Source organism: Serinus canaria, chromosome 2 (genome assembly GCF_022539315.1).
Source record: "Serinus canaria isolate serCan28SL12 chromosome 2, serCan2020, whole genome shotgun sequence".
NCBI classification, from domain to species: Eukaryota; Metazoa; Chordata; class Aves; order Passeriformes; family Fringillidae; genus Serinus; species Serinus canaria.
The window spans coordinates 115,444,477-115,457,058 of record NC_066315.1 but is presented as its reverse complement, the minus strand read 5'-3'; the positions used below and the strand labels follow the sequence as shown (position 1 = coordinate 115,457,058).

General features: G+C 36.3%; 1 protein-coding gene across 7 annotated transcripts in view; it reads left to right on the top strand.

The window, feature by feature from the left end:
• The window catches only part of ASPH (aspartate beta-hydroxylase), a 113,712-nt gene that overhangs the window by 81,179 nt on the left and 19,951 nt on the right, over window positions 1-12,582 (top strand). For all 7 annotated transcript variants that reach the window (XM_030230593.2, XM_050971155.1, XM_050971154.1 and 4 more), the window contains 3 exons: window positions 4,272-4,370; window positions 5,043-5,132; window positions 8,691-8,828. In XM_030230593.2, the coding sequence (XP_030086453.1) occupies window positions 4,272-4,370; window positions 5,043-5,132; window positions 8,691-8,828 (327 nt within the window). The remainder of the gene's footprint in view (window positions 1-4,271; window positions 4,371-5,042; window positions 5,133-8,690; window positions 8,829-12,582) is intronic.

The following is a 12,582-nucleotide window of genomic DNA, read 5'->3' as shown; positions in this document are numbered from 1 at the left end:
TATTGGCTTTTAAAGGTAGAATTTATTAAACAAACCTACTACTCAAGCTGCAAGGAATTTGAGAAAACAAAAACATACTCTTTTTGAGCAAGATTTTCCCATGCAATTATTCAGTGTTTTGTTGCAAACAACATAATTGTTAGAATTTCTCAATAATCACAGGGATTTTTATACATGGAAGAAGGTCATGAGTTTGCTATATAATTACTTTGATACTGAGTTTTATATACTTCAGAAGAAATATATAGGGCTCTGATGAAGAACAGATATGCAACTAGTGTGCTTTTAGCATATTGTTTTCCATTCTTCTTTATCCAGTGTCATTACTCTGTTTTGCAGTTCACTAACACTGAAATAGAATAGTGATGTTCTGTCATTGTAAAAGGAGGACAAATAATTATTTTTTTTTAAGATTTGGATTAATTTTTTTTTAAATCATGCTGGGTTTGTCTGTATTTTAGGTATTACTCAGGCTGAATTCCAACACAATAGTGGGGTTTTTTTGTTGTTGTTATGGTAATTCAGGATAAGTTTGTAAATTCAGGATAAGAAAGAATACCCAAAGGAACAGGGAGAATCTCATGTGTACCTGCTTTGGTGCTTGGTTCTGCTGAAGGCTTCTTGGATGATTTTGGGCAGATTGCTTAGGGCCTACATGGCCTGCTCTGGAGTGCTTTGCTCAGCTGTTGCAAGGCATATTTATAAAGTGCTTGGTTTTGAGCTCCTACCATAGTTGCTCTGGTTCTCTGCATGGTAGAGAAGAGAGCAAAATGAATAGTGGCTCTAAGGGCCTCAAGGAGATGTATTGCTCTTCCCATGATTTTTAAAAAAGCTGGAAAACTTCTGCAGTGTGACTAAGTCTTCTGCAGTGTGACTTAGTCCTTCTCACTTGTGTAATCTTTTCATACAAAAATGTTAAGAGAGCACAGACAAGAGCATGAACTCATTGCTGCAAAGTAGACCTCCAATATTTATGAATCCTGTGTTCTGTTTCCCAATGTAAGGATGTTCATACATTTTATTCAAGTGTTCTTTAATGCAGAAAGGACAGGCATCTTAGACTTCAATACACATCCTCAGGAGAGCATACCCCTTATTCAACTTAAAATCTCAGCTTTTTGTTGATTTCCCTCTAGCCTTATTCATGGTTGTCTAAATTCCTGTGTATGTGGTACTTGTTTCTGCTGCTCAGGAATATTCCCAAGTAGTTAAACACTATGCAGAGGAACTTAAACTCCAAGTTTCCCATTTCCTGGGAAGCTGCTAGATTCATGGGCAAAATCTTTACTTCCTGCTATAGCATTTCAGTCTCCATTCAATGCTACTGATCTGTGTTAAGCATGCACTGAGCACAGACAGCCAGATGAACCCTGCACAGGAGCTGTTCCCTACATGGGATCACTGTACTTGCCGTTTCAGACCAGGCTAACCCAAGCTTGCATCCTCTCCAAGGAATTGAATAGAAGCCCAGGGAATCCTAGTAGATGAAAACTTTCTGCTATGCTTTGCATTTAATAGCCAGTTTACTTATTTGCCAGTCAATTCTTATTTTTCTTGCCAAATTTGTTACATCTTAGCAGTTTATTTTAAAAGTCTTAAATATATGTTTCTTCTTTTAGCTACAGAAGCAATGTGTATAAACACTGAACTTCAGACCAAGAGAGTTTTTTGCTTCCAACTGTAGTGTGGTATAGCATAACTTGCCCAAAATACACTTTTCTAGTTTGTGTTTGCCAGAATTTTTTGCTGAACCACAGATGGAAAATAGTGTCCAGCTGGAGAGGATCTCAGTTTTGCCTCTAATATTAAATAATTTTCTTTTGAATTCACTTAGGGACGTGGAAACATAATGTTAAGGATAATCCTAGTAGAATTCAGTGCTATTTCTATTTTCAAAGAGAACATGACTTTAAAAGTAGTCCCGGCTCAAACATCCACAGATTTAAAAAAAAAACACAGCAAAAGAGAACTTTTTAAGACTGGTTACTCAGCTAATAGCTCTTTTTCTGCCTCCATGCTGAGGCATGTGTGCATGGTTCAGTGCAGCATTACAGAGACAGGCATAAGCCAGCTCTGATTGAGCTGTCTCAGGTACCAAAACCAGAATATCCACATTAACACAGTACTCTGCCATGGCTAATTAGTCTCTGATAGCCCCAGAGGTTAATTTCTATATTCATGATTAATATTTAATGGGCTATGAGCAGTTTAGTAAAACTTATTTCTAAACATAATTAATATTGCACGCAGCAACAGCAACAGAGTAATACAATTTACATTAAATACTTCCAGTGTAATTTCTGCTGATTGTATCTCTTTGCTTCTCTTTAGGGGCCCTGAATGTAGATCATTCCTTAATGCAACTCGGCATAGTTTAAATGAACCGTAATACAGAAAATTCTATTCTGTCTTAATTAATCAGATAGCTTTATCCTATAGTTAAAGAAACTGTAACGAAATTATGTGGCTAATAAATATTTCTGTCAGTCATTTCGTTTCACCCTGCAGGTACAGATTCTTGGATCAAAATAATTATACACAGAATCCTGTAGTCAAAAGCCATGAGATGCAGAAGGTGGTAGTGTAGTCTTATTCTAGGGATCAAGCTCATCCTTACTGTGGTACTTTTTCCTAATAATGTCTCATGCTATGGACTTCCAATATATTCTCAAGTTGTTTGTTCCTTCATAATAAGTGTTTTCTGTGAAAAGAAGTAAAATATTGCTATTTTTAACTCATAACATTTTGTACCTTCATGGCTGTGATTTTTGGTTTTGCTTGGATGTAGTTGGTGTGTTTAAGATTTGAGAAAAGAGAGAAATTGGTCCAGAAAACCACTTATGATTTTGCTTGTAATTATTTTGATTGAAAAGTGATGTCAGACAGTGACTGGAAAAGGCAGAGAGAAATAACTATAATGTATGCAGGCATTTTATCCACAGCATAAGTTTAGTAGCTTCAAAAATGGATTTAGGCAAGAGAAATTGCTCATCTGTCTGTTGTTTTGTATTTAGCAGCTGTCTAGACATTCAGTGAATATCAGCCTCTCTAATTCCACTGCCTGCCAGGCTCCTGTGATGATCCTCATGGGCTGATGGTCTATCCTGATGAAACTGTCCACCCTTATTTTAAGGAAAGAAGAGATGTAAAACCAGATTAGCTTAACCATGTAATTGATATTGCATAGAGCTACAAATGATTTTGAATATGTACATCATAGAAAGGCAGAGCTGAAAAGTAGATCAAGACATTCTCTCTAATTTTTGCTCTTGGCTGAGGAAGACAAATGCACTTAAATTATCTGACTGGTGTGGGGTGTGCATGTTCCAGAATTCAGGTTGGCAGCTTCACACATCCTTCCCCTGAAACACTGCCCCATACCCTGATCCTTTCCTACAGCTGTGCCTTTACTCACAAATCCCTCTCTTCTACAGTGTGCATGAAATATCCATCTCCAGACATTTGCCAATGAGTTTCCCTTTTCTGCAAAATTAAGCCAGTTTGTAAACTCACATATGATCTGAATCTTGTTGAGGGTACAAAATCTTTTAGCTGAATTTAGCATGCTTGGTCTTGGTCAAAGAGTGCAGCACACAACTACACAAGAATAATTTATCCATCAGCTTCTAGTGTGAAAGCACACTACTGCAGTAGACTTTTTATTACCTTCTTTGTCATGGCCAGAAAAGTGCACACTGTTCCAGAGAGTGCTCCAGTTCACCACTGTGCTGGGAGTGCTCTTGGTGTTCCAGGGTTTGCACATCCCTGCCTCAGGATGCTGATATTACGTTACAGCTTCTTTCTGAATTGTAGTCATAATGCTTCACATAATTTCTCTTGCAAAAACTAGTTTGCTAATACTGGAAATCTAACTGAAAACTATTTCAGGTATGTTTCTGCGGCAGATTTTTTCAAGAGTAGCTGCTTTCCTTCTGATTAGTCCAACCTGGAATAAGTAACTTAAGTGTTGATAGTGGGTTTAATTCTGTAATGAAGCATGCTATAACTCAAGAGAGGATTGTAGAGAAGAATAAGTGAAAAATAAAGCAATTTCTGTTAAAATAATTTTACTTCTGAGTCTTCAAAGTTTATTTTTTCTGGAGAAAGCACAAAAGTAAATGAGGAAAAGAAAGCACAGACAAGCCAACGGTTTACCTGAGAATCAGTAATGGAGGAAAATACCATTGCATTACTAAATAGTACTACGTACACAGGTTTGTTAATTTGCATAGATTCATACAGATGTATTTAGTCAATTTTCTCTCAAACAGGTTCTAAGTCTGGCTCCAAATGATGGCTTTGCCAAAGTACATTATGGCTTCATCCTGAAGGCAGAAAACAAGATAGCAGAGAGCATACCTTATCTACAGGTACTTTTTCACTCACAGTAAATGTTTTACCAACAAACAGTAGAATTGGAATGTATAAAATGTGTCAGACTAGAAGTGTGCTAATTACAAATCACAGCTTAAGCTATTTGTTGGAGTTATACTGGGGTATCACTGCTTACAAACTGGAACAAACTTGTACATTGGAAATCATCAATTCTTAAACATCAAGTATTTGTTTTATCAATGGTTGACACAAAGTACAGAGCTCTGAGCCTCAAATTCTTTGAGGTTGGTTGTATGCTGCAAATCTAAGGTTCCTGAAAGATCCAGAGAAGGCTTATGTATACTTCTGAAGGTTTGGGAAGAAATAGTACAGTATAAGACTTTGGTCCAGCTCTATAAAATGCTTGTGTATATGTTTATAGGGTCAGGGGCAAGTATCCATCTCTGAATATTCCTCTCTCTTGGAGGGATTGAAGGGAGAGGCTGCGGAATTTGGAAAACTGGTAAAGTTTCTCAATGACTTTGTATTGACATATTGTATTTGATCAGCCGAAGTTCCAGGTTACATGGTGGTTACATTTTTTACCTAATTTCATAGCCTGTCTCTTGCATAGGATTGACAGACTATTTACAGCATCAAATGAACTCTTTCAGAAGTCCTGTAAGTTTTCTTATACCTTTCATTTTTATTTATTTATGTAATTTTAGGAAGGACTGGAGTCTGGTGATCCTGGCACAGACGATGGACGTTTTTATTTTCATCTGGGTGATGCGTTACAGAGAATGGGAGACAAAGAGGTACATGTTTAACATGTTCTTACTTTAAAATCTAAATCTGTGAGTGGCTGCAGAACCCAGAAAAGCATTTAATGATGGGCTTAATGTTGAAAACAAGAGTAGTCCAATTGCAACAACAATCCAGCATGTGTGTGTAGAAGTCAAGATGAACAGCAGCAAAAAATCTGTTGTAGGCATTACAATGCAATCTCTTAGCATCCCTTGCTTTAGATTTAACTGAAAATGTTGAGGCTGTCATAGGGCAGCTTGAAACAAGGGACTAAAAATTTACAAAAATTTTAAATGTTTTTAGAAGCTGTGTTCTGCTTTTATCACTTACAACACAGATTGTAATGAGAGTTAAAAGAATCAGTTACATGTATATTACTGTATAGAAGTTCTTGTATAACGCTGTTTTGTTAATCTTCCTTTCTTTCTAAGGAAAAAGCACCAATGAGTATGAGATAAAAGAGGATCATGAGAGGACTGAATGTGTGGGCTGAGTTATGAAATTTTTTTCAATAACTAAATTAGTAAATGAATCAGGGAAACAGAAATTTGTACTATGTATCTGTTGAGTGGCCAACAAAAACAAACATATGATGCTGGAAGCTGTGAGAGTTTCTCTTTTGTTTATTTGAAATCAAATTATACTTAAAAGTGAAATTTCAGCGTATGACTTTCTACTACAGTCATGGAAGGGGAGCAAAGGACCTTTTTTGAAGACTCTGATTAGCCATGTACTTTAATATGGGCATGAATTTAGAAACAACAGCAAAAAATGAAATCCAATTCCTAGGTGGGAAATATGAAGAGAACAAGCATTAAAAATCAGAGTAGAAATAGCCATGAAAATCACTGCTTTTTAATTACTTACTTAGTAATGTAAGTAATAATACCTAAAAAACTGTAAAATTAATACCTAAAAACTCTAAATATATTAATACCTAATTATTAATGATTAATACCTGAAACTGTAAATTTAATATTAACATCAATACCTAAAAAACTGTAAAAAATGCTGACCCCTTTAGTGCAGTGGCCCAGTCAGTAGGTGGTTCTCCAGTATGAACTGTAGACAAGTGGGCTGTGGTGGAGCCACTGTATGTGATCTTTCTCAAGTCTAGTTCAACAGTTTGACTTTTTTTTTTAATAATTCATGGAACTTTTATTACGATAATTTATACATCCAGTAGATCTAGAATGTAATATCTGAATTTTAAGCTAGATTGCCTTCCCTTAATACTCTTCCAATGACATTTTTTTAAATTGTTCATTTATTAGTGAGAATGAGTTTACTTCATTTTACTTAGAAACACATGCACACACAGAGTCTGCTTTCACACTCTATCTGACTCTGTCTCCTTCTCTCAAATCCCTGTACATTTCCATGGCACATTCTGGGTTGAGTTGTTGAGCCTAGAACATCCCATTGCCATTTGTTTGGATAAAGACACCATGCAGGTGTAATTAATGTACAGCATCTCTAACCCCAGGATAATTATGTGCTAATGTTTATGGAGTTAATGGCCAAATCTGCTGTAGAAAAAGTTTAATTAATGACAAATGAACTTCTTGGGATAGAGGAGACTTCTAAATTTATCAGTGGAAAGTCCATTGTTCAGCTAAATTTTTCTCACTGACCTTGCAAGGCTTGCTGAATTTCAAGATTTAATCAAGGAAACAGATCAATATTTAAGTTAGATGGGAAATTGCTATCACTGAAGGTTTGTTGAAGGGAGATATTCATCTATTAGAGCTAAATTAGGAATTATGAATGTGGCCTTGGCAAATCTGAGGGGAGCAGTATTGAGTATGCCCTTTCCAACTCTAATTTGATAAAATGCCATATTGGCTTAAAAAAAGAGAAATTAAAACTGTGGAAGTTGTTACACAACAAAGCACTCTTCACACACAGAATGTGTGCATCAAACAAACTGGGTGCATCTCAAACAATTTCTGTCCTGGAAAGGAGAGCTACACTGTTGTAGCTGTCCATGTTCCCCTGCCAAGACCTGCATGAGAAAAGAAAATTTTCACTGAGTCTTGGGAATGAAAAGGATGAGTGAGGCAGCCTAATCCTATTCCATCCTGATAAAGGCAATTTCCTTTAGCACAATTCTTCCAATAAACAAAACTTAATTTATTACAAATCGTAATAATAGCTGATGTATCTTAAAGAGCAGCAACATTCATAATCATCACTCAGGGGCTGAAACAAATAATTCCACTTTTCATTTGGGCTAACTCCAGGCACTGCAATTGAGTGCAGGCAGTCAGCATGAACCATCACTTGATATCTCACTGGTATTTTAACTTTGGGGAACAAATGTTATAAATCTTAATGCTTTCATTTCAGAAAGTTAACCAAGACAACATCAACATTTAAAGATATGCTGTGTATTATCTTTGTGTGTTACCTTATTATTTTTTTGACCCATGCACAATTTTACTGAGCTTCTCTGTGCAGAAAAAGATGACAGGTTATATGTAATCTGCTGTTATTCTGTTAATCCACACTATTTTTTGAACTTCAGATAAATACTGTAGGGCAACAACATATTGCAGACTTTGCTCCATACTTTGGGAGAGTTATAAAGATCAGAGTACCACATTTTTCAAAAACCTGAAGAGAGTTTGCAGATTCTCAAAGAGGACTTTGGCCAGTTTCTGTTCAAGGCAGGGATTGCTGCCTGCCTCAGTCCCTCTGCTCTGGAATGATTGTTATCATAGTTCCCTACTTAGCTGTCCTGGGTTTTTGTAGTTTATGGTCAGGTTTTTTTGGTGTGGTTTTTTTTTTTTTTAAGGGGGGGGGGTTGTTTTGGGGTTTTTTTTTGTTTATTGGAGGATTTTTTAAAATTATGTTTTCTGAAATATTGCAGCTGTAGCAGCAATGCTGGGCAGGAAGGAGGGAGCTCTGTGTAACTTTCTCTGCTTGTGGTTTCTCACAGTACTACAAATGCTGGATCTTTTTTTCCAAGGATCTCATTTTCTTTTTTTGCTGCTATGCAGGGGTAAAACAAGTTGTGTAAAGGGAGAGTAAAGACAAGAAAAGGTCCAGTATTAACTTCATCAGGTTTCTGTCATGTGATCAATTAGGGTGTGGTGAAAAAACATCTGAACAAACTCAAGTGCATTTAAGTATTAGATAATTAACACTTCAAGTCATCGTTGTTTTCATCATCACAGCATCTCTACTGGCAGCAGGAGACAGTCATCTTTCACTTGTAGGTAGAGGATTGAAACAGAGAAAATGAAATTGAATAAGATGAGAAACAATTGGACATTCCAAGTCCAAGGACAGGGCACGAATTACCAGCCCATATTTGATGTGAATGGTTGTGAGAAGATTATTGTTTTGTTTTGTTGGACTGGACTCTCTTGGCCAACTGATCTATTTTGTTATTTGGGTTTTTTTGTTTGTGGTTTTTTTCCTTAAAGTATTCATTAGTACATTTTATTAAAAGAATAACCCCAAGATCCAAAGAGACAGTCTGCTGTCTTGCCAGGAAGTGTTGCTGTTTTCCTGTAGGAGCTTGGCTGATCTGAATTGGGTTGTTTACAACTGCAATGTTTCAGGCATACAAGTGGTACGAACTTGGATACCAAAGAGGTCACTTTGCATCAGTTTGGCAGCGCTCCCTCTACAATGTCAAGGGACTGAAAGCTCAGCCTTGGTGGACAGCAAGGGAAACTGGATATACAGAACTGGTGAAGGTAAGGCTTCAGTATACTTTTGTTTTTATTAAAATAACAGCTATAATTTCAGTTATTAAGCAGAGAAAATTCTAATCAATGAGGTCAGAACTACTGACTGTGAATTCCGGACAGCACTGTCAGACTGAGTACAAGAATTAAATAAGATACTATAAAATACACTTGTACATTTTCAAATTTGAGAATGGGAACAGGATGGCTGAAATTATTAATAAATACGAAATTTGCATGATAGACAAATGTAACATCTCAAGTGGAAAATGACAGCACAATTTGATAATGTCTGGAATACCCATTGTGAATTTTTAATTAGTCAGGAAAGGCTGTGCTTTTGAGCCCTTGTGTAATATTTAGTGACTTTAGAAGCTTTTAATTGCATGAGAGAAACAAGTGTAGATTCCCAGTGATGGATTTAACAAAAGATAACAATGCAGAATTTGAATTCTTTAAAAGGTTTTTTATTTAATGCAAGGCAAGTAGTGTGGTTATTGTTCATAACAATAGTTTTTATTTCCAAAATCACACTGATTTTTATTAATTTACTACAAGTCTAATAATAATTCCTAAAAAAATTAGGAAGAGCTTTTTTTCCTGTATGTTTCAATTACTGGTGTGTGGTTTAGAGAAACCATTATGGATAAATGATTTAAACCCAGAAATGTATATTTGTAAGGAACAAATTCCTTCAGAGTGGTTGTTTCTTTATACTTAGTTACATAGCATGTTTTGAAAAAATACTATGGAAGGATGGTTATTAAAAAAAAAGTAATTTAAAAAGGAAGATTGCTTATTGTTATGGTTTTGATGGCAAAAAAAATAAGGCTAGAAATTTTGATTAAAGTGTGATTCTCCAATGTGATCTCAGCTGCACCAAAAAGCAGTGAGCTTTATGGGATAGCACATAAAATGTGCTCAAATTGAACTAATTCTTGAGGTATGTGGGGAATGGCTCCTTCTTGCCATAAAAGATATGGAGAAACTGGCACCTTCTTAATATGTTTCTGTCAAAGAGGAAGTATGAATATTATTTGATTAGTGTTTTAGAGCTACTCACGGTGATGTTTTAAAGTTCCTTACATGTAAACCTTTCAAATTCCTATGTCTCAGAAGGCAATGATCCATTCACCCTTGGCATGAGTCAGCTTTGAAGGGTGAAAGAATTCACTTGATGTTGTAAAATGGCCAGAACTTCACCTCGAAGGTTTTTTTTCAGATGAATCAAGCCTTGGTTTGGATCAGCATCTTGAGTGGCTTCTAGAAGAGCTGCTCAGAAAACCAGCAAGGATAAAAATTCACCCTGACCTCCACAGTACAACTGTCTCTCTGCAATTCAATAATACCTTTTCATTCCAATCATTTGGTGGTACATGTTTATTAGCAATATGTCAGTGAATCTAGATTAAATTGTGACTGGTAATTTACTTGCACAGGTATCATAATTTGGGAGCAGTAAGATCTTTAAGACAACACTCACTGTTTAAAGTATAAAGCCAAAATGTAGTTATATGCATCAGGACAAATATTTGTATTGTTGGGGTTTTTTTGTAATTCAAGAAAGTACTTGAAGTTTTGAAAGAAAGAGGGTTTAATTCTAATTACATAGAATGCTGCAAGCAAGACTAGAGGTAGTGTTCTTCAGGAAGCAGCAAAATATTGTTGATGACATTAGCTTTCTAATTTCTGAAGTACTCAAACTCCTGTACATGTTTTAGTTAAAAAAATTATTTCTCCTTCTCACAAAGCAGAAACCAATCAACAGTTAGTTCCTACTGCTTCATTTCATTATGTTTGTCTTCTGTCTGTGTGGGAAATGCTTCCAAATCACTGTGGTAGAATTCAATATGGATACATACTGTATACATTGATATATACTGTACACACTGATATATACTGTACACAGCACTGGAGGCCCTGACCCTCTCTCTGAGTTTCACTGCTTCTTAAATGGGAATGAACAATATTTATACCAATAACTTGGTATCTTAGTAATGCTAACTGAGCATTTATTTGGGGCTGGGGCAGTAGTAAGGCTGAACTCTCTTTGGTTCATTCCATTAACCAGCACAGCTGTGGTCAGTGACATCTTACAGCACAGACCTGGCTTGATTTTCTTATGAAAGGTCATCTAGTTTCTTGGGCCTAGAGATGGAGATGTGAATTTTGACACTACCTTGCTTCTTCCACAGAAAGTCTAAAGAGAAAATTATCTTTTTACAGTATTCTCAGTTTAATAACTTCCTTCTGAGGGGCATTCAGCTTAACTAGCTGTAGCATACAGACTGAGACATACTGTCCATGCTAGTGGCATTGTTTGCAAGGGAAAGAAAAGGGCATTTTCACAGGATGATTCATTTTTACAATGCTAAATAACTGTCTAATCATGGCATGTCTCCTTTTCTGGTGTTAACTGTCCTACTGCTTTACTTAAAAAATGGGTCCTGATGCTTAACTTCCTGATGGGTAAGGTTAAAAAAACACAATTTCATACTTTATCTCTTTTAATATTACCTGCTTGCCTGGATGTCTTAAGGAAGAGGGTTTTGGGTTGGATGTTTTTTGGGGGAGGAGGCAGGGAAGACTGAGAATATCTCAGTAGCACTTTTCAGGACACTGTAGACCTTAATTAGTGGAACTGTGCTGAAGGGAAGTGGAGTTTTGAATCTCTCTGCAGCTCACTGAGGCTTACTGTTATTCCTTGAAAGAATAGGGAGAGGCACCTGATTTCTCAGGGAGAAGGAAATACAAACCTTTATATTAGGAAGGGTGTGGTGAGTGATTTATATAGAGATCTTCTACTAATGTTTCTGATTTACAGGCGTTTTAGTTCTTTGGATCTGGGGATTCAAGAAACTGTCTTCCTCTTTTGACCTCAGTTGAAAGGAAACCTTACTTTCATCTTTGAAAACCCATCCTTTTCCCTTGGAATCCTAGCTTTCCTCAGCCAGTCTTACTGAGTCATTGCATCTTTCTCCAGTACCTTCTGTAGAACCTCATTTATAGCATTATTCTATTCTGGCCCCCATTTAAAAAAATAATAAAAGAGATACAATGGTCTCTGGATCCTAGAGACTTTCCACTGGTCTGAAATTAATATGTAGGCTTAATTAACTTTGTCCTTTCTGCATGCTGTGTCCTTTGACATTTGGAAAGGACCCAGATGATGCTTTGCCAATAATTTACTACAATTTACTGATTGATTAAAGTGGATCTTGTATTGTTGCTTTTCTCTGATGGCTTAGATTTTATTATATAAATTTTCAAGTGCATCAAGAAAAGTGCAGAAAGACAATGAAAGTGTTGGCAACAGAACATATCTTTATAGTTTTCCATAGGTTGACAGCTGGCCCTTAATGGTTTTGGTAATAATAGCTAAACATTCATAGGCAAGGGAGAAATTAAATCGAAATGTGTATTTAAAGTGTGGTTGGATGCATTAAGGGGAACCTTATGTTGAAAAGAGCAAAGATGATGCATACAAGTGCTGAGGTTTAAGCTCTGAGAGTGATTGGATGGGTGCAAGGAATCTATTTTGAACAGTTTGAAACACTGCCCCTTGCTTGGAGCTTATCAGCATTACCCAGTGGAGATGTGGTAACTGATTGTGAATGCTTTCCTGTTCTGTTTCTATAGCAAAGTGAAGTACATTAAACTCTTCACCACGATTTTATTTTATAGTTCAGTGAATTAAAATGGATGTGTGGTCAGTAGTTATGCCTCACATGAGGGGTAGCCACCTCTTAATCTCTTCCTGTGT